Source organism: Artemia franciscana, chromosome 18, assembly GCF_032884065.1.
Source record: "Artemia franciscana chromosome 18, ASM3288406v1, whole genome shotgun sequence".
In the NCBI taxonomy this organism is placed as follows: Eukaryota; Metazoa; Arthropoda; class Branchiopoda; order Anostraca; family Artemiidae; genus Artemia; species Artemia franciscana.
In genome coordinates, this window is record NC_088880.1 from 18,770,515 (window position 1) to 18,791,353 (window position 20,839).

General features: G+C 35.0%; 1 protein-coding gene across 2 annotated transcripts in view; it reads left to right on the plus strand.

The window, feature by feature from the left end:
- Positions 1–20,839, plus strand: part of LOC136038707 (kinetochore-associated protein 1-like) — a 284,373-nt gene that overhangs the window by 115,516 nt on the left and 148,018 nt on the right. For both annotated transcript variants that reach the window (XM_065722029.1, XM_065722028.1), the window contains exons 11-14: positions 1,156–1,354; positions 5,500–5,628; positions 9,381–9,479; positions 14,452–14,658. In XM_065722029.1, the coding sequence (XP_065578101.1) occupies positions 1,156–1,354; positions 5,500–5,628; positions 9,381–9,479; positions 14,452–14,658 (634 nt within the window). The remainder of the gene's footprint in view (positions 1–1,155; positions 1,355–5,499; positions 5,629–9,380; positions 9,480–14,451; positions 14,659–20,839) is intronic.

The following is a 20,839-nucleotide window of genomic DNA, read 5'->3' on the forward strand; positions in this document are numbered from 1 at the left end:
GCGTAATTCTTGCCCTGGGTCAAAAAGGATGATTTCTGCATGTCCTCATAGCCAGAACATTACTGCTTGTAACCTGTAGCCAGGGCCTGCAAAGTGTGACCTAAGTTTGTGTTATAATTTATCCGGAGTTGTTGATCCAATAATTGGTGCGAAGTTTTGAGACAATGTGACGTAGACTTAACTTGTACGTGCTGCTTTTACCGCCACTAATGATTCGGGTTAGGTCTTATGTTTAGGGGCAAAATAAGCATTATCTTTGCTTATGTGCTACATTAACAGAAATAACTGCTTGGGCGTCAGGCAGTAGGAAATAAAGATGATGTTAATAAAAGCATATTTTGAGATTGTCCCTCACATGTCATCGTTAAAGAATGCGTCATCATTTGTGTTGAACGCAGCGTTTAATTGATGACCTAGAAACAAAAAAGCGTTGCTCCTGCAACATCTTTGTCAGCAAAACTGATAAAAAGCAGCTACAACACTGAACAACAAAGAAAGAAAAAAACTCATGAAGAACAACCAAACTGCAGCCAGTAGAAAGAAGCGATAAAAACTAAGACGACGTGGACATTTTGCCGAAGAAACAAAGATAAACTAAAAACAAATAAAACCACCACCAATATTAATAAATTACAATTGTCGCAACTGGTCCACATAGGTCACAGAAGCTAATTGAGTTGTTTCGATGAGAATATCAAAGCAACTAAAGATCTTTCATGCTATAGCATTTTACGCTGCCCAGGCTACGTAAACCTAGTTTATCTCTTTAGTGGTTCCAGGTATTGCTAAAAAGAAAATATTCTAACTTTGAACTATTTTGCCTCATCTTTGAGATCTAGAAAATCTTCCATGATTAGACAACTGGACAAATAACCCAAGAGTATTTTTTTACGACTATTTTCTTCTCCTAAAAAATGTATGTCTCTCAACTTAACGCCTTTGAAGTGCCACTAGAAAACTGCTGTTTAACTCTTCTTTAGTCAAATTTTAGATAATTCGCTGAGCATGCAATAATTTATAATTATTCTACTATGGTATATAATGATAATAAATAATCTTATAATCATTTTATATGTAATACGCAATTATGTAATGTACTAGAATAATTGTACTTAAGGAAACATACTTTTAATGTCACCTTGTCGTTATTTATAGGAGCTTAGAGCGAAGAGAAAGCGAAAAGTGGCCACAGAACGCACAAAGCCTACTCAAAGCCATCTTGGCTTGTTTGGATGATGAAGACGAGACTTCTGTAGATATCAAGCCATTGCTAATTGCAGTAGGCGTTGTGAATGACCTTTTGCAGCTTATGAATGAGTTTAGAATAAGGGTTCCATACGTTATCTACGCCAAGGTAAATATAGCTTTTTGATTATATCAGTCACAGAAATTACGGATTACGGATAGTCTGGAAGTAAAATTCTAAACCTGTATTTCATTAAATGATAGTGTTGCTGCCATAAAACTAAAATAGTATTTTATTTATTTTTCGTGTATTTTAAGTTATTTGGAAAGGATGTTTTTGGCGAGGAACTTGGTCTGCCGCTTTAAAGCGTTTCTTTTTTTCCTTTTTATTTATAATACTTTGTACAAAAATTTTAGCCTGAATATGTTATTTCAATACTTTGTAGCATCATAATTAGGGTTGTATCCAGGAAGTGGATGATTTATAATCCATTTCCTCGATTATTTCTTATTCTTACCAAGTTGTATAAATGGTAATTGTCTTTTGACTTGGGCCAAATATATTTCAAATAAGAAGACTACGTTTGTGTTGAGAATATAGTGTCATCTAGCAGCTCTGTAGTGCAGTATAAAGTGGCGAAATATTTGATGGTTTTACTTTTTGCAGTGTTGCCGTCAATATTTGCTTTTCTTATATTATATGTTAATGCTCCATATTTTAATGAGAGTAAGTATCAGATTAACGACGCTTCTTGACTACTAAGGTCCCTGCGTCGGCCCTCCAGTGCATTGCTGCAGTATGATTCGACCTCTGGGTCCCGTATTACCAAGCTAAGGTCAAACCCACTGCGCCACCACAGGACTTAATGAGAGTCTTACTCGAAATTAAAATCTTGGAGAATCGTGGCAATAACCGTTATATTTGGAAAGATTTTTGAATGGAGATCCATTGGAATTACTCTATTGTTATTATACGGTCTCCTCAGAAGTAGTAGTCAAGCAGGATTGCAGGATCTGCCAAAATTTTGACAGAATTTGTAATGTTGTTGGTGTAATGAGTTTTTGCTTTGAGCTAGAGAATGGGTTATATTTATAAATTTTGGTAGGTAAGTAAGTGATAATTTTCCTTTTTTAAGTAAGTGATAATTTTCCTTTTTTCATTACTGAAAAAAACAAAGCTTTTTAATAGAAGGAAAGAACGAAATTGAAACTAAAAAAATTGCTTCTCTGAATCTCTGTCCAGGCAGCAATTATTTATAAAATTACTACTACTACTACTACTACTACTAATAACTCACTGCAGCACCAAGCCGCCTGAGGCCAACACAGCTACGCACGCTCCTCCTCCAACCTAATCTATTTAAAGCCTCCCTCTTTACACCCTCCCAGGAAGTTCCCATTTCCTTTAAATCCTTATTTATGACATCCTCCCAACCCAGACAAGGACGACCTGCTTTCCGTGTAGCCCCAGACGGTTGGCCAAAAAGGACAATCTTCGGTAATCTGTCATCCTTCATCCGTAGAACGTGGCCTAGCCATCTCAACCTTTCTTTCATTATAGCCCTAGAAAGCGGGATTGAACCACACTTTTCGTACAACCTACTGTTTGAAATACGGTCAGTCAGCCGGGTACCCAGAACAATCCGTAGGCAATTTCTCTGGAAAACATCTAGTAAATTTTCATCTGCTTTTCGGAGTGTCCATGCTTCAGAGCCATATTTGACCACTGTCATCACTGTAGCTTCCAATATTCTAATCTTGGTTTGTAGGCTTATCTTTCTATTCTTCCAAACTTTTTTTAACTGTGAAAAAACACCCTGAGCTTTAGCTATTCTACTTTTAACATCTTCACTGCTCCCACCATCTTTACTAATAATACTACCAAGGTAACTGAAGCTCCCAACCTGATCAATCTTTTCGTTACCTAAGGTCACCTGTTCATCTTCACTTATTCCTAACCTTAGTGACTTAGTCTTCTTAACATTAATTTTCAAGCCTATTTTAGCACCCTGAACTCGTAAAACCTCTAAAAATTCATTCATTTTGCTCACACTTTCATCTAATATGCTTAAATCATCAGCATAATCTAAGTCCAGGAGCGTTCTTCCTCCCCATTTGATTCCATGGTCTCCAATTGCCTTTCCTGTGCTCCTTAAGACGAAGTCCATCAAAATGATCCATATAAAGGGGGATAGAACACAACCCTGCTTAACTCCTGATTTAATACAAAACCAGTTGCTAACCTCATTTCCTACCTTAACCGCAGCAGTATTATTCTCGTACATAGCGCAAATCACTTTAATGTATTTTTCTGGTATACCATATAACGATAAGACCTTTGTTAACGCTGTTCTATCAACAGAATCGAAAGCTTGCTCATAATCGATAAAACTAAGGACCAAAGGTGTTTGACAACGAAGGGACTTCTCAATTATTAACCTAAGAGTGAAAACATGGTCGACACATCCTCTACCTTTTCTAAAACCGCATTGTTCTTCCCTTAAAACTTATTTTGAGAAATTATACCAAGTAACAAAAATGAAAACCGTAAGAAAATATCCTACAATGCTTTAATTTCAGCCAAAAAGTATATCCTAATGTGCTAGAATCGCATAATCTTACAAGTAAATTTTTTCCTCTTTAAGTTTCACATAAAACAGGAAAATTTCTGTCTTTGCTTTCTAAAGAAAAACTTTTTTTTATTTGTTTTTTCTGTTTGGAAATACACAATCGTCCTGACAAAACTTGTTTTGTCCTACTTGTGTAATAGTGGGAAAAAATTTTAATGTGAATGATTATCAAAGCATGACATTAAAAATAAGTTTTACATCTGTTCTCGTTCAAACTTGTAACAGTCTATAGATATACTTACTAGTTCAACTATAGATGTATTTACTGGTCGGCCAACATTGTAGATAAGAAGCCTATAGGATCACTTCGTAAAAATTCTAGGGGACCTACTGGGTACTGTAAACAGAAACTTTCCGAGAAACAACAGAATATAAATAATTAAACTGAATCACATTTATATGTAATTAAATAAAAAACAAGTTTTTTGAACTGAAAGTAGGGAGCAACATTAAAACTTAAAACCAAGAAAAATTATTACGTAGTTGAGGCGGTGCTCCTTCTTAACACGTTGCTCTTCACGCTAAAGTATTTTAGTACTTAAAAAAAGCTTCTTATTGTTCTAACTAAACCAACCTTCTGTTTCAGGAGTCGTTCTTAAAGAACTGGGACAAGATTCAAACTTTAACGTAAAGAGCGAGGTGTTCAGGAGGAGCAACCGTCATATAACGAATAATTCCTGTTCGTTTTGAAATTTAATGCTGCTCTTTACTTTCAGTTGCAAAAGCTTGCCGTTTAGTGTGAAAAACATGCTAAGCTAACGCTTTATAATTTGAGCAAGGACACCATGACTGATGTTTCTTAAATAAGCTTATTAGTCAAGATTTGGTCATATTAGTTCTGTTATATATCAAGTATTAGTTCTGTTTTGTGCGGCCTCATTCGGTGATTCATCTATGTATTCGGTTGATATTATTTCGACGATGCCCATATATAAGGCCTTTCTTGAGAGGACTGACGAGTTTTGCAACCTCTCCATTCCTGAAATAGTGCCCAAAATAGACATTTTTCGATTCCGCCTGACATTTAAACCTGTTTATTTTAGTGCCAATTTACAGAAAGAATACGAAAGTTAAAATTAGCTTTCATGTAATTCTTGTTCATTCCTCTGCGACTTTAAGAAGATATCAAGTCTTAGATATCATATCCCCTAGTTCGATATAGTCTTAGTTCCATATCCTTCATCTATCGCTTTTATCTATAGATTGTGTCGATTCAATATCTATTTCAGCAATTTTTCGCAATAACCCATTTTTTAATAGGGATTAACCGGCTTTCTAATACACTCTATTCTAAAAATGGTTTAGTTAAATCATTACAAATTCAAAAAAAATGGAGAAATTCACTGAATAGGTCTTTTATAGATGTATGTTATTAAAGATATATCTTCAAGCAGATTTATAACTGAATTGTAAAGAAAGAAAGAAGAAGAGGAGAAGACACAATATATAAAGTTATTTAAAATTAATAAACAATATAAATACAACCCAAGGGCCAGAAAAAAGAACGAAATTGGAGATACTGCGATAATGAATATTATTTGGCAATAATGTCTGGCAGCACATTTTGGCTATCCACAGTTGATTTTGCGTAAAAAAGCTGGTGCTTTGCTTTAGTCCTCTATTTTACACTTCCAATTTCTTTTTCTTTCCCCATCTATTTCATATTGTATCTTATCTTTTTTAGGATGACAAGCTAGAAGTTTTGTGGCTTTTGTGCAACACATTACAACCTACAGAGATAATCGATTTGGTCAAAAATTTTCTTTCTTGTCGAATTCCTTGTTTAGGAGACCTTATTTTTAAAGTCGCTGAGGTAAGATTTGACTTTGTTTTCTGTAGTAAACAACCATCTTTAACCAAAAATAGGAAAGTTCAGTACCTTGTTAGAATATAATTAAAACGTACATCTGGTAACTGAGAGTTAGCGTCAATATACTTTAAGATTAATTTTTTTTTTAATTTTAAACTTTGCGCTATCGATTGACTGATAATTTTTTCCTCCTTTGTGAAAAATGTCTAAAATTGGTGGTGGGACTATCCTTTTGCAACCGGTTGTTGTCAATTACAGTAAAAAAAAATAATAACGTGTGTTTTTTTTCTCCTGTAAATGTCATAAATCGCTACTAATACTGTCTGATTTCTTCTGCCGCCAGTTTCGCTCTTTTAAGGAGTCTTGAGACCGTTGTTAGGATCGGGATATCTGATGATTTAGGTCAGGTATTTGTCTTGGTTGAGATTGGAGGTTTCATCCTATGCCCCTCCCATGTATATACATGTAAGATTATACATTTTGAGCAAAACTACTGTCTTTGTGCAGATTGGTATCATAAAATAGGGGTTAAAGAACTGAAACTGTAGATGAAACGAGTCCTATTCAAATTGGTTTTGACACCAGTATAGTGACTTGCTTAAGTATAGATTCTCAGAAATTCCGACTAAGTTCCTGCAGTAGCAGTACCAACCGAAATGTTGGCCGCATTTAATACTGAATAGTGTGCCATCCACTATTTGGGTGGTGCAAAAATGTCATTATGTCCCAATAATCCTAGTGACTTCACTATTAAGGTTCTGGCGTCTCTAACGCCCGGGGCAGAATCTTAAATTACTTAATTATTATTAATCATTTCATTTTTGATTGTTTAAATTTATTATTTGTTTATTCATTTTATTAATTAATTAATAAATTATTTAATTATTTTCATTCAATAGTTCTGCCTTCCACTTCATTTTTATAAAAATCAAATTTCAAAAGTTGCAAAATGATTATAACCATTAGATTAATTATTTAAAATTTTACGTCCCCAAAATTTCTGTGCCCGGGTAAAGTGCCCCTCTGCCCCCACCCCCGCCTAAAACCACCTCTGACTCCGTGTTAAGGGTGAATCTGTCTGCTAAATTTTGCAAAATCTAGCACTTTTTTTCACTTTAGATTGTAATGTGGCTGAGTTTTAATCCACCAACACTCATTTGAAATGACGATTGATTTTCAAAATGAAAGATGAAAAACTTTTCTTTTTATTTTGTCTATCTTATTTCTTTCTGATTTGGAACTCTTGACCAGAGTACAAGTATTTGCCAATGATTTTGGGATATAGCTGGTATACCCTGATCTTGTAAGTTTTGGCATACAACCTCTTGATTTTCACCATTTTCAATTCGGGATGGTTATTTCGCTAAAAACAAAGTTGCTTGAAGATTCAATACCTCCAAGGCGAAGATATACAGACAAATCTTATAATAAAAATTAACCCTAAAACAGACCTCATCGAGGTCTCCAGGGACAGATGGCCAAATATTCATACAATTATTGGTCTCACTATTGTAGCTGTCATCCATATGCGTGAAAAAATTATGCGAAAGCTTAGCATTTCTTTGGGAGGGCTCATAATAAACGTCAAGGAGCATTTTGAATTATAAATCCTGAATAGTAATTCCATACGTCACTTTGAAACAGTTATGAGTTACTAAGCAAATCAGTCAGGTCTTAATATACCACGGTGGTTGTCTTGATTAAATGTGCTTTACTACCAAAAATCAGTAGGTTATGAATTTTGCTTGCTAGTTCAAGTTTAGTTGAGAGGCTGATCGACCTAACCCATGCCATATTTAGAAATTATTTAAAACTAAAACAACGTCAATGCAATAAATATCTTCAATAAAATTCTGATTTATAAAAAAGTTTTTTTTTTTAATAACTTGTTTTGAATTTACTTCAGTGCACTAGTTAACGATAACATCATTGGTATTAATTTCAACCAGGTTACTCTGATACACATAATTTTCTGCCTAATGACGACGTAGAAAATTCATTTATCTTCATTGATTCAATTTTTTTTACCCAGCGACGTGTTAAAAACGGTCAGTGAATGTTTACATTCACCCACCCATATTTTTTTTTGTAATTTTTTCGACGTATTACGTCTGAAATTATGAAAAAAAGAAGAAAAACGAAAAATAATGTAGGTTTAATGTCAACTAATGTCATATTTTTTTTCAAATCGGAGTTACAGCACGTGATAGGGAGAGAAACGAAATTCTATGTTATGATAGAGCTGGAGCTATAATGTGTCTTCTTAAATTTTCATTCTAGTTTTGTCCCATTGTAACTTGTCTCCACTGATTTCGTCAATAGCTGGTACTACAAAACATATTATATCTGATGATTGAGAAACGGTGCCCAGAGTGGTGCAAATTCATAAAAATTTTGGGCCTCAATAGTCACTTCTGATTGTCTTAACATGATGAATATCAATGTTTAGCCATGTTAGAAGTATCGGCTACTGAATCACAAGAACCAGATGAACCAGTTATGTTTTCTGATTTTTTTAAATTTCATTTATAATCTTTAAGTGTTTATAGTGGTACTTCCTATAAACTGCTTTAAAATCTCAGAAGTTTAATTGTCAAATTTTCTAGAAGCAAAATATAATTAATTTTATAAACTAATTTCAGCTTTTCTAAATAGACATTTTGGAGTTATATTGGGGAATCTAGTTCTTAATTTTGGAGGCCAGCATAGAAGCAAAATATAATTAATTTTATAAACTAATTTCAGCTTTTCTAAATAGACATTTTGGAGTTTGGGGATAAATAGATTGGGGAATCTATTTCCTAATTTCGGAGGTCAAAGCCGCAATATTTTGACCGAAAAATCTGAATTTTGGTGAATATCAAAGGAGTAGTCTCGGACAAAACAATGCAGATGTCTTGGATCTAAGCTTATGAATAAGGATTTATTTGTCACTTGTCATTGGATATCGACAGACTGTTATGTGCATGTGCTCTTTGGGGTTTTCATTATAAGTAAAAGGTATATGTACAGCTTTAAATCCTTCTCATTTTCAATGGGAACGGTCTTTTTCTAAAGAAAATAACTATTCTCTGAATAGTAAGTTTAAAAGCTTATTTAGGCCAAAACTCCCATGCCACCCTTAGAAAATTTTTTATAGGACGAGCGGGTAGGTTTTTGTGCCATTATTTTTAACAAACTCTTAACAGGGTATACAGTCCGCCCTAAGATCCTAGCTGAAGAGTTGTGGGATATTAGAATAAAGTGGCTTTGATGACACCTTTATTTAGGCCATAACTCCCATGCCACCCTTAGAAATGTTTTTATAGAACGAGCGGGTGGGTTTTTGTGCCATTATTTTAATGAATTCTTTACAGGTTATACAGTTCGCCCTAAGATCCTAGGTGAAGAGTTCTGGGATATCATAACATCCAGGTGGTTCTGGTGACACCTTTATTTAGGCCATAACTCCCATGCCACCCTTATAATTTTCTTTATAGGACGAGCGGGTAGGTTTTTGTGCCATTATTTTTAACGAACTCTTAACAGGCTACTCTTAACAGGTTTGCCCTAAGATCTTAGCTGAAGAGTTCTGGAATATTATAATATCCAGGTGGCTTTGATGACACCTTCATGATACAACATTATAGCATTGGCTATACCTTTCAAGTCAGTGGCTACTTTCTATTTTGAACGTTACAATAGTAGTGATTATTTCATCCATAGAGTCAGAAAACTTTTCTTTGTTTTATTGATTTGGTTGATCTGTCTTATAGAAGCTGATTAATGAAACAGTTTCGTTGGGAAGTCTTGCCGATTCATCTTCATGGGAAGACCGAATTCAAATTTTTTTCGATCTTCTAGAATCTAATGAGGTAATTAATCTGATATTTCTTTTCTTTTTCTCTTTCTTAGTTATTTACTTTGCCCTAAAATATAGTAGACACTTCAGACTCCTAATTAATGATACCCAATTAAAGCTAGAATTAATTTTAAGGTCAAATAGAATAGATTTATATCTTATCTTGTCTAATGTTATGGGTTCCGCTCTTTGGTCCTTTGCGGTTTTAGCTTGACCTTGGCTGAAAGGATGTATGGGCGCTTGCTAGGTTTTCATGTTTGGTTTAGGAGAGAGCAATTAATTAGTGTTAGTCATTCACAATAAAAGCGGATGCCGCGTATCGTGGCTCACCAAGCAATAGCGGTAAAGTCTATATCGATGACCAAACAATACAAATTAATAATTTTAAAAGGAGCTCTCTAGCCTACTTTTCTATTTGCAAGTACTGGAAAACCACAATTCCCCAGCTTCACCAAGAGTGCCTAATTTTAGATACATACTAAAATAAATCAAAACCTGGTTACATATTTCTGAGAAAACATTCTTAAGTGATGAAAAGAAGTAATACACGTAATAAGAAGAAGTCAACACCGAAGCATGATTTCTTATATTCCACATTGTGGTACGCAATTCATTAGCAGTCACTGATTCCAGATATGCGCATGCGTCGTAACAACAGTAGAAGAATGGTTATACAAATCATCAACAGCCTAAGCATCAGTATTAAAATTTTCAGGTAAAAATGAGCTCTTGGAAGGGCTCACTACAGATTCAATTACTCTCCATTTTTCCTGGGATCACTCTTTTTTAAATTTATTATTATAATGGTCAATTCGCTCTTTTTGTAATAGGATATTTAGTTCACAATTATATTTCTTAAATCTTGCATTTGCTTCAGGAGACATTACAGAATATTTATAAAGCAGTCTCCGGTATGCCATAGCTTCCATCAGTCCTTTAGTAAGGTCTTGTAGATTTATCGTTAAATTCCATCGGAGACAAAGAGTTTTTGTTTGTCAAACAGTTCGTGGTAACTAACTGTAGTAAGGAGCGACCCGGGTCAATAGTAACTGAAACTCTAAAAAACAGAATTTTGATACCAATAGTTACATCAAAAGAATCGCATCTTAATGACGATTTTAAATATATAAGTTTCAACAAGTCAAAAGTTACGGTTCTGAGAAAATTTGCCGTATTTTGAAAACATAGGGGGAAACACCCTCTAAACATCATAGTATCTTAACGAAAATCACATTCAGCGTATCAGAGAACCCTACTGTAGAAGTTTAAGCTCCCATCCACGAAAATGTGGAATTTTGTATTTTTATAAATACAAAATAATAAATACGGAATAATTTCTGTTTGTTTTAAGGTTCAACGTCGCTCCTTACTTTCAGCTGAAAAAACTATTTTTTTTATTTAATTTCATTCCAAGTCCGGTCTGCTTGTTTTGGTCTAGGCTGATCCAAAATTATCTGAGCCCTTTTCAATTAGAAACAAAAATTTTGCCTTGTTTGGTGAAGAAACACAAACAGGGCAAAACTGTTATTTGTTTTCGATTTTTCATGGATTGTGCTTTCCTTTGAGAGAGAGGGAGAGATAGAGAAAGATCGGTATATTTAAAAACTCAGCATTGAAAATTAATGTGAAGAAAGGCACAAATGAGTTGGAGTAACGATTAGTTCGTACTTTAGGGGGTAGAAGTTTCTTCTGTAATCGAGTTCGACTATTGGGAGGGGCTGATTCTGGAAGTAGTGATCGGTGACTCATATTGGCTAAGACGGATTTTCCAAATTGCTGAATCAGGTGTTCAACCCGGACTTTAAATGGAGATAAATTCAGTTTCGTGATGGTTTGATCATAGGGTATGTTGCTGTTTCGGAGTATAATCCTTGTTACTATTTTCTGGACGGACTCTTGTCGCGTAATAGGTACGCCGTACGGATAGCAGATGGACCCCATACCGGGCACGCATACTCGAGCAACGGGCGAACATAACACTTGTAGGCATGGAGAAGATTTTCAGTATCACACTCAAAACGCCTCATTTTGGTAAGTGTCCGAAGGCTTACATTAGCCTTGAGGACGGTTTAATTGATATGGGCACTGAAACTACAGTCACTAGTGAAAGTTACTCCTAAGATTTTCATTTCATTCACAATCGGGAAAGGGACTAGAGGTATATCTATATTTTGCTTCAGAGGGTTGAAACGAATTATCTTCGACTTGGCTACGTTAATGGTAAGATCATGACTTGAGCATTCAGTCTTTATCTGATCAAACAACTGGTCTGAAAACTGGTTTGTTATGATAGTGTTTTCGACCAGGTAAGCTAGCACTATGGACAGATCATCTACGAACTTGTAACGGTCGTCGTGATAATTAAGCAGGGAATTAATTATAGCCGGGAAAATTATTTCAGCTAATTTCGTGCCTTGTGGGGCCCCGCAAGAAGTATCTGACCATGATGGATCCGAATTGTTTTCGTGGAGTGTAAAAGACATTTTGTTTTCGGTCAGTTAAGTGCAAGGCCAAGGGTGCTTCGTTTGGCACCCATTTCCTGGAGATTCATGCCTGCAGTCAGGTGGCGGATTAGGTCAAAAGCCTTTCTGAAATCCACTGCGCAAATGTCGACGAAACAGCTACCTTTTTCGAGCCGTTAGAGGACACAGTCAAACTTCCGTACTAGGTATCCAAAGACCTACAGATATAAATTTCAAGCTGACCGGAAAATGAAAATTTTTGGTCTGTTGTTGGAAACCTGTTCGCCTAACCTAGAAATTTGCTTTTTCATTAGGCTCCCCATGGCATTGGGACCAATGAAAAAAAATGGTCTTAGCACTTTTTAATTTTTTTGTTTTTGGGCGTATTAGTTTTTTTTCAATTTTTAGTTTCGTATTAGAGGTTCCTTTGGCCTCTAGGACTTACGGATTTATAGTTGAAACCAGTTGGAGACATTTTTTCTCTCTATTTTCAGACCCCCTATTGCCCTCCCCCTACACACAAAAATTTGCGATCCTCTTGGCTCTAGGAACGACCTCTGAAGGCCTTCATGAACCTGTCTGTGAGCAATCGATTATTTACATAATTGAATGCCCTTCCCATATCAGAGCCCTTGTCGCTTGGGTCATGTCATATCTGGAGGCGTATTTATTGACCCAAAACTTTTTTCTACTGCCATGGAGTGCTATGGCGTTGCCGAGGGGCAAACAGTGACACAGGATAATTACCCTCAAATCGCTTCCGCCCGTTAAAATAGAACTTTAAAAGTTTTAATTTCTGATCGCATGAGCTTCATTTCAAGTTTTATTACAAGAAAAGAATACATAGAAGAAACATCGCTCTTTACTAAGTCATTGGTACTATGGCTTTAGTACTTGCGTAGCTAAATTTCCATAGGCTTCATTGAGTTTTACAGAATTTAGGCTGTCGATTTAGATGCAGATACAGAATTATTTCTTAGAAATCTAAAAACGATAAAGAATTTCAATATGAAGTACAACTGTGTTTTCTGAAAAATTGCCGGATTTTTAAAATTGATGGAGAACTTTTTTCTCTTCTTTATGGTTTTTAAATCGAAAATAATTTAGAATCCTTATCTAATACAGTTTCCGAGTTACAAACTTCTGATCGCAAGAGAAAATAATTGAATAAAAAGTAGTCAAATTCCTCTGCCAGAAAAATGTCGGACAGGAAATAAGGAAGTCTTAATAAAAAAAAGCGTGTATTTTTTGGCTTTGCTAATACTATAAAAAAAAAAACCTTTTCCAAAGTTAGGCCTCCAACCTTATAAAGTGAGTTTTTGTCTACTCACAGTAAAGGCATAGGTGTTAGCAAGAGATGCTAATTGAGAGGTGCCTCAAGCCTTTTTTCTGTCTGAAGATGTGATTTAAAATTTCTCCATCTGTTCCGATAATCTTACTTTACATAATTATATCCTATAAACTAGAGATTTTTGGCAAATGATGAGGAATCATTCCCCATCTGAAAATTTGCCAATGGTTGGGATTAAAAAATGTAATTGGCAAGGGTCTGTAACGCCTAACCAATCACCTATGGATATACAAAACGGATAGATGAAGCCAAAATCTGGATTACTTTCACAGTCAAAGTTCAGTTGGTTTCCAATCGTCACAAGAGAATATTGGTTCGCTGCCGTGGGGCTATTGAAACTTACAGGAAAAGTTTTTTATGAGGGTTAAGGTAACTTATAGTTTTGTGAATGAGGGAGGGGGTGAAAAAAAGTTTTTTTTTTCTCTTACTCATCTCTTACTTACATGGCTATTTTCAGTTAGCACGTAAGACATTATGATGATTCATCTTAAAAACATTAAATGAAAAACTATAACCCTGAAGGGGGATAAACACCAATTATAAATTTTATCTGGCATTTTCTCAACCCTCCCTTGCAAATATATCACATGCACTTGACAGAGGTGGTAGACTGCGTGTGGAACTGTTGTTTCGATGGGCGTTGGTTCAAAGGCCCACCCCTTGCATGCATGACTAGTTTGAATTCGAATGCAAAGGTAAACTCCAATGGATATAAAATGTTTACATAATAGATTTTAATCACAGTAAAAGATAGGCCCATAACCATAAAGTCGAATAAATCTAAGAAGGGATTTGTCGCTTTCTTGGATCTTGAAGTGATAATATTAAAAAATGTTTTTCAAGAACAAAGGTTTTTAAGGGATGGTAAAGAGCTATATTAAAGCCTAAGACGAGCAGAAATAAAGTATGCAATAATTCAAACTTAGACAAACAAAAATTATTATCAATATTTAAATGAAAAAACAAACAAACAGAACTTAAAACGAATTAAGGCCAGTCAATTAAAATCAATAAGAAAACGAATCCGTGAAAGGCAAAAAAAGAAACTTAAAAAGCCAGTCAAATACAAAATAGTGTCAAAGATAGAAAATAAACTGAAAATATGGAATTATATAGCTTTAATAGGAAATAAAAACAGTTTAAAGAGGAGTTTATAGATTTCTCAATTTTAGAAACGATTAGATCTACTCATCCTCGCATTAGATGCTGCTGATGTCCCATGGAGCCCTATCATCCAACATCTAGCTGCGAAAGGTTTGGATTACGATCACCCGAAAAGTGCTGTTATAAGACACAAGGAGACTTTCGCCAAGTTGGAAACGCTGCTTAAGAAATACAATCTCAGTTTAAGGAAAGCAACTAGCAAAAGTGAAAAAACAGTAAGTAACTGGAATATTTTTATTTTTGTGTTTTTAATATTGTTTTTTTGGGACATGTTACTAGTTTTTAGAATAACACTGTTTTTATTAATATTTCGTCTCTAAAGTTATATATACCTAGCCGCAGGAGTGCCGAGCATGGGAGAGACAAATCCCCCCTTAAGATTGAATAAAAGAATTTGTCGGAGCAATACCTCAAAAAGTTGAAGGGTGTACTTTGTGACCCCCCTCCCTCCGTAGTAGTTGGATCCTTGTGCACTTGAGAATATAGGAGACTCTCAGTGGTAAGCCAGAAATTTAATATTTTGGTGTTGAAGGGTTATCTAGGATTATTTTCTACTAGGAAAAGGTTATTGGTTTACCCAATAATAGGCTAGTAAGTCCAGCTTATCTGGAGGTGTTGTACAACAAAAGGAAATGTTCATGGGCGTTCTAGGTGACATCGATTTCAAGGAGTAGGGGGTATCAGGTATTGGGAATGAAGGGAAGGAGATAGAACTGGAGATAGGAAATGAAGCAAAATTAGTAAAGGGTGTGTCGGAAGATTAGGATAATAATAAATGATAGTGTGAAGCCTTGGCGCCCCTCGGAGCTTACCCACAAAGGATGTCTGGGGACATGATATTTATTTCAAATTGAGTTTAAATGGTGAATACAATAAGTGGTATATTTTAGGGAGGGGTCATGTTCTAGCACTGAAGAAAGGAGGAAGTACTTAGGGAATGCAAGGTTAGTAGACGGTCCATACTTGGGCCCCTTGTGTTGAAATTATGGCGAGGATCTACTTCGCATCTTGTGTCTTTGTCCCGAATTACAGGATTTAAGTAGAGAATTATTTTTTAGTAGATTGGGTTCAAGTGAATTGTTGTCCCAGCAATGGGATAAAAAAATTATTGGAAAACAAAAAAGGGATTGAAAGCATTTTTGGATGTGTGTGAGACTTTTTCTTTGTTTGTTGTTTTTCCTTCCTGTAGCCATGGTCCATGTGGTTATAAAGCAATTAAATATCATTAATAAAGCATTAAATATTTTAATAGTCGGTAATAGACTAGTTTAGTATCTCTAGTAATTTCTAGTTAGTATTAAATGAAAAAAAAGATAGTTTAGAAAGTACGTTGAAAATTTATTATATTATATATAATATACTTATATTAGATAACTTCGAAGACCACACTGCCTTTCCATGACGAAAGTAAAACAGTTCAAAATAGGGATGATACCTTTTTATTGACAGTGAGTTTTACTGCTGATGATGAACACTGTATATGTGTTCGAAATATCCAGTTAAATAATTTTATATCTATTCACTGTCAATAAAAAGGTATCATCCCTATTTTGAACTGTTTTACTTTCGATATTTATATTAGCAATTATATTAAAGACTCTAGATGTAAAAGAGTTAATCAAGGGGCTTAAAGGGAAAGAACAGTGAATAAAGAAAAACGATAAATTCTTGTCATGTTTATAAAAATTTCCTGCATGGTTCTTGTTTTAACAACATGTCCACTTTTTTCTGATAATGTGTATCAGTTAAGAATGGGCCATTTGAATAATTCAAGGCCCCTGGCCTTGTGGCTATATGGGCCACGGGCTCTCTGAATGAGCAGTTTTGAACCTTTCCGTTACAAGAGTAATTGGGGGAAAAGAAGGGCACGGGAGCTGACGGGCTGTTTGTTGATAAAGAAAATCTGACTAGAAACTTTAAGTAGCTGGTTAATGATTCTCTGCCCCAGTTTTTACAACCATCCGCTCTATACGAAGTGACAGGGAAATAGATAGGCAACAAATTGCTTTTTATTACTGATTAATTTGAAAATGAAAAAAAAACCGTTTAATTGACATATACTGATATTTACCCTTAAAGTTTTGATAATTTTTTCTTTGAAAGTAAGAAAAGTGAAAACATTTAAAACGTTTTTTGTTTTCAGTAAGTGCTAACTATTTTCTGGTCTTGAGAAGGGATGGGGGTTATCAGCCCTACTCATGTTAATTTTTGATCGTTTTGAGTTTGACTCGGCTATTTATTGCAATTTCTGTTCGTTTTAAGTTCCATATTTTCATTGATAATGATTTGTGGTAGTTTTACGCTTGGAAGATAATTTGACTTTACTTCTACTCATTCTTGGTTTAATGGCGCTCTTTACTTTCCTTTGGAAAACTTGTTTTATATTAAAGTTTTTTAAATTAATTTCTGTTTGTTGTTTGTTGATATAGTCTTTTTCATTGAAAATAATATTTTACAACTTTTCAGTTTTTTCTATAAGAATCCATAGTATGGGTTGCTATTTGTATGCTGGAAAAAAAATCAACAATTTTTAATCCTTACACAAACTATATTGTTTAATTTAATTCTATAGCTTCTGAAGTTGACCTGAAAAATAAAGCTTAAAATCACTCCAAAAGATTCTATTAATGCTCTTTGACAACCTGAATACACTTACACTCTTTTTATTTATTTAAATTGTAACAGCATAAGTAGTAATAGTAGTATCCCCGAAAGTTTCAACTTAATACCCCCAGTCGTTCTCAATATCTTGCTGAGGTGTCTTATTGGCAACCATAAACACAATGCCTTTTGATTTATTTTAAAGCAACATTTAGTTTATAGCATAATGGGCCAATTGCATACTTGTGGGGTGTTGACATGCCTAATATATCTAAAGACATAGTTGCTGGACCGTATACATATAATACACATAGAGTGAAAAGTATACATATAGTGCCTTCTGGCTAATTCAAAATCCCCCAAAACTTACCCTTAAATGTCTAAATTAATAATATAAGTTGCTCTTCAGATATTGCTTTGCTACCTTTTTGAAAGTCCACATGCTCCTTATTTGTTTTGATTTAGTTCAACATCCGCCTAAATATTTGTTAAAAGGTTCACCTTAATACCCTTAGCTTGCGCAATAGCAATAGTTGTAGCAGTATAAGTAGCAGTATGCACATAGGAGTAAGAATAAAGGTGCAGTATGTACCTTTGGTTTCTTCAACACACGCTGAAACTTTCAGCTTAATACATAACTTCAACTGTTCCTGAAGCATTTCTGATGCGTCCGGTTTACAACCTGTGTGGGCATAGTGTGCTTCGAATTAGTTCCCTACAGTTTCTATATATTCCAAATCTTTCGCCTTAATACCTTTAGTTTTAATAGTAGTAGCAGTAAAATTAATTGTAGTAGCTCAAGATTTAGTGTCAGTAGTAGTAATAGAAATTGTAATAATAGTGACAGTATCAGTAGTATGAGTTGAAGCAGTGGCATTAGGATGCAAATATTTTCTTTTGGTTAGTTCAACATCCCTCACAAAAAGGCCTGTTAGTCTAAACTTCACATACCAAAATGTTCCTAAGATGTTGCTGTTACGCCCTTTTGACAACCTTCATATAGAGGGCATGTTCTGAATTAGTTCACAGAGGGCATTAATCTCCATTAAGCAAAAATAAAGTCAAATAATCTTCGAAGCGTAAAACCACCACAAATCACTTTGTGGTGGTGGTTTATAGTGGTGGTGTTGTCACACCACTACAATAAATAAATGAAACTCAAAACGAACAGAACTTACAATAGATAGCCGAGTCAAAATCAAAACCATCAAAAATCAGCATGAGTAGGGCTCATAACCCCTATGCCTTCTCAAGCCCCGAACGCAATTTGCACTTTACAAAAAAGTAAACAAATGATCGTGGATTGTCAGTTAAATTGACATATACTGACATTTCTTCGTTAAGGTTTTGATAATTTTTTATTTATGAAAGTAAGAAAGGTGAGAACATTTCAAACGTATTTTGTCTTCAGTAAAGCGCAAATTGTGTTCTGGTCTTGAGAAGGCATAGGGGTTATCAGCCCTACTCATGTTAATTTTTGATCGTTTTGGGTTTGACTCGACTATTTACTGCAATTTCTGTTCGTTTTGAGTTTCATTTATTTATTGATAGTGATTTGTATTGGTTTCACGATTGGAAGATTATTTGACTTTAGTTTTGCTCATTCTTGGTGTAATGGAGCTCTTTACTTTTCTTTAAAAAAATTTGTCTTGTGGAAAATGATTTTTAAATTAATTTCTGTTTGTTTTTTATTGACATAGTCTTTTTCATGGAAAATAATATTTTACAACTTTTCAGTTTTTTCTATAAGAATCCATAGTATGGGTTGTTGTTTGTATGTTGGAGAAACTTTTTTTTAGAAATAATTTTTAATCCTGACAAAAAGTATTTTTATTGTAATTTTATAGCTTCTGAAGTTGACCTGAAAAATAAAACGTAATATCATTCCCAAAAGTTTCTGTCTATGCTCTTTGACAACCTGGATAGTTTCAACTTAATACCACCAGTCATTCTCGATATATTGCTGAGGTGTCTTATTGGCAGCCATTTAACACAATTCCTTTTGATTTATTTTTACCGTAACATTTAGTTTTAAAGCATAATGGGCCAATTGCATAATTGTGGGGTGTTAACATGCCTAATATCTCTAAAGACATAATTGCTGGACTGTTCTACTCTGCTGAACAAAATAGTTGTCTCAAAATGTTGACTGGATGCGCTTGGAAAATGAATGGGCTTGAGAGAAGGGCTGCTTCCCCTCCAATCTCTTGTTACTCTTAAAAAAGGCACTAGACACTCGTACTGCAATTGGAGTGCAAGAGGGAGGACTTCCTCCTTCATATATCTAGTAAAAATATTCAAAACAAGTAAAAATAAAGTGAAATATTTTAAATATATTTTTTTATATTAATTTTTTTTTTTCAAATACATTTTAAATATATGTTTTCAGTCCAGTGCAAAATCATGAGTATATATGTTTTAATTCAGTCCATGATAAGCCATGAGGCTGTCAGCCTTACTCATGTTAATGTTCTATCAGATGCATTTCAGGAAAGTACGAGGTGTGAGTGGGGGGGGAGGTTTCCACCCTCCGATCACTTTCAATCTTAAAAAGAGCACTAGAACTTCTGATTACCAATCCAATGAGCCCCCTCCGAATTTTACACGATCAACCTTTCTATATATGCCTTGTATGCCCCCAGGGCATACAAGCCCTTGCCCTGAGGGCTGTGGGGGTTTTGTCATCCTTAAAGACATAATTTTCGGACCTTTCCATTGCGTTGAACAAAATGGCTATCTCAAAATTTTGGAGGAGGGGTTAGTTTGCCCTCAAATCACTGTCAACTGTTAAAAAGGGCACTAGAACTTCCAATTTCTAATCGAATGAGCTGTTTTTCAAATTTTCTACGACAACAAATGGTCATCTAAAAATTTTTATCAAATGCATTTACGGGAAAACACGAGGTGTGGGGGGTATCCACCCTCCGATCACTCTGAATCTTAAACAGGGCACTAGAACGTCTGATTGCCAATCCAATGAGTCCCCTCCGAAGTTTATACGATGTGAGGTTGTCATCCTCAAAAACATAATTTCTGTCTCCTTTAATTATGTTGAACAAAATGGCTATCTCAAAATTTTGATTGGATGTGTTTGGAGAAACGGTGGTGTGGGTGGGGGATTAGTTGCCCTCCGATCACTTTGGACTATTAAAACGGGCACTACTCTTTTGAATTTCCAATTGGATGAGCATTTTTCGAAGTTTCTACGACAAAAATAGCCGTCTTAAAATTTCTATCAGATGCATTTCGGTAACCCTTGCCTCGAGAGCTCTGGGGGGGGGGTTCATCCTCAAAGACATAAATTTCGGACCTTTCATTTACGTTGAATAAATGGATGTCTCAAATTTTGAATGGATGTGTATAGGATATTGGTAGGCATGGGAGAGGGGTTATTTGCCCTCTAATCAGTTTCGACTATTAAAAATAGCCCTTTCAATTTCCACTCGAATGAGCCTTTTTCGAATTTTCTACGACAATAAATGTCTATTTCAAAATTTCTATAACATTCTGAAAAATGTGATGGTTTTGGGAGGAGTATCCACCTTCTGATGCCTCTGGATCTCAAAAAGGACACTAGAACTTCTGATTATCAATCCAATGAGCTCCCTCCGAAGTTTATACGATCACCCTTTCTATATATACATTATATGCCCCCAGGACCTTACTTACAACCCCTGTCCTCAGGCCTCTAGGGGGGAGTTCATCCTCTAAGACATAATTTCTGAACCTTTCAACTACGTTGAACAAAATGGCTATTCCAAATTTTGATTGGATGTGTTTGGGGAAATGGTGGGC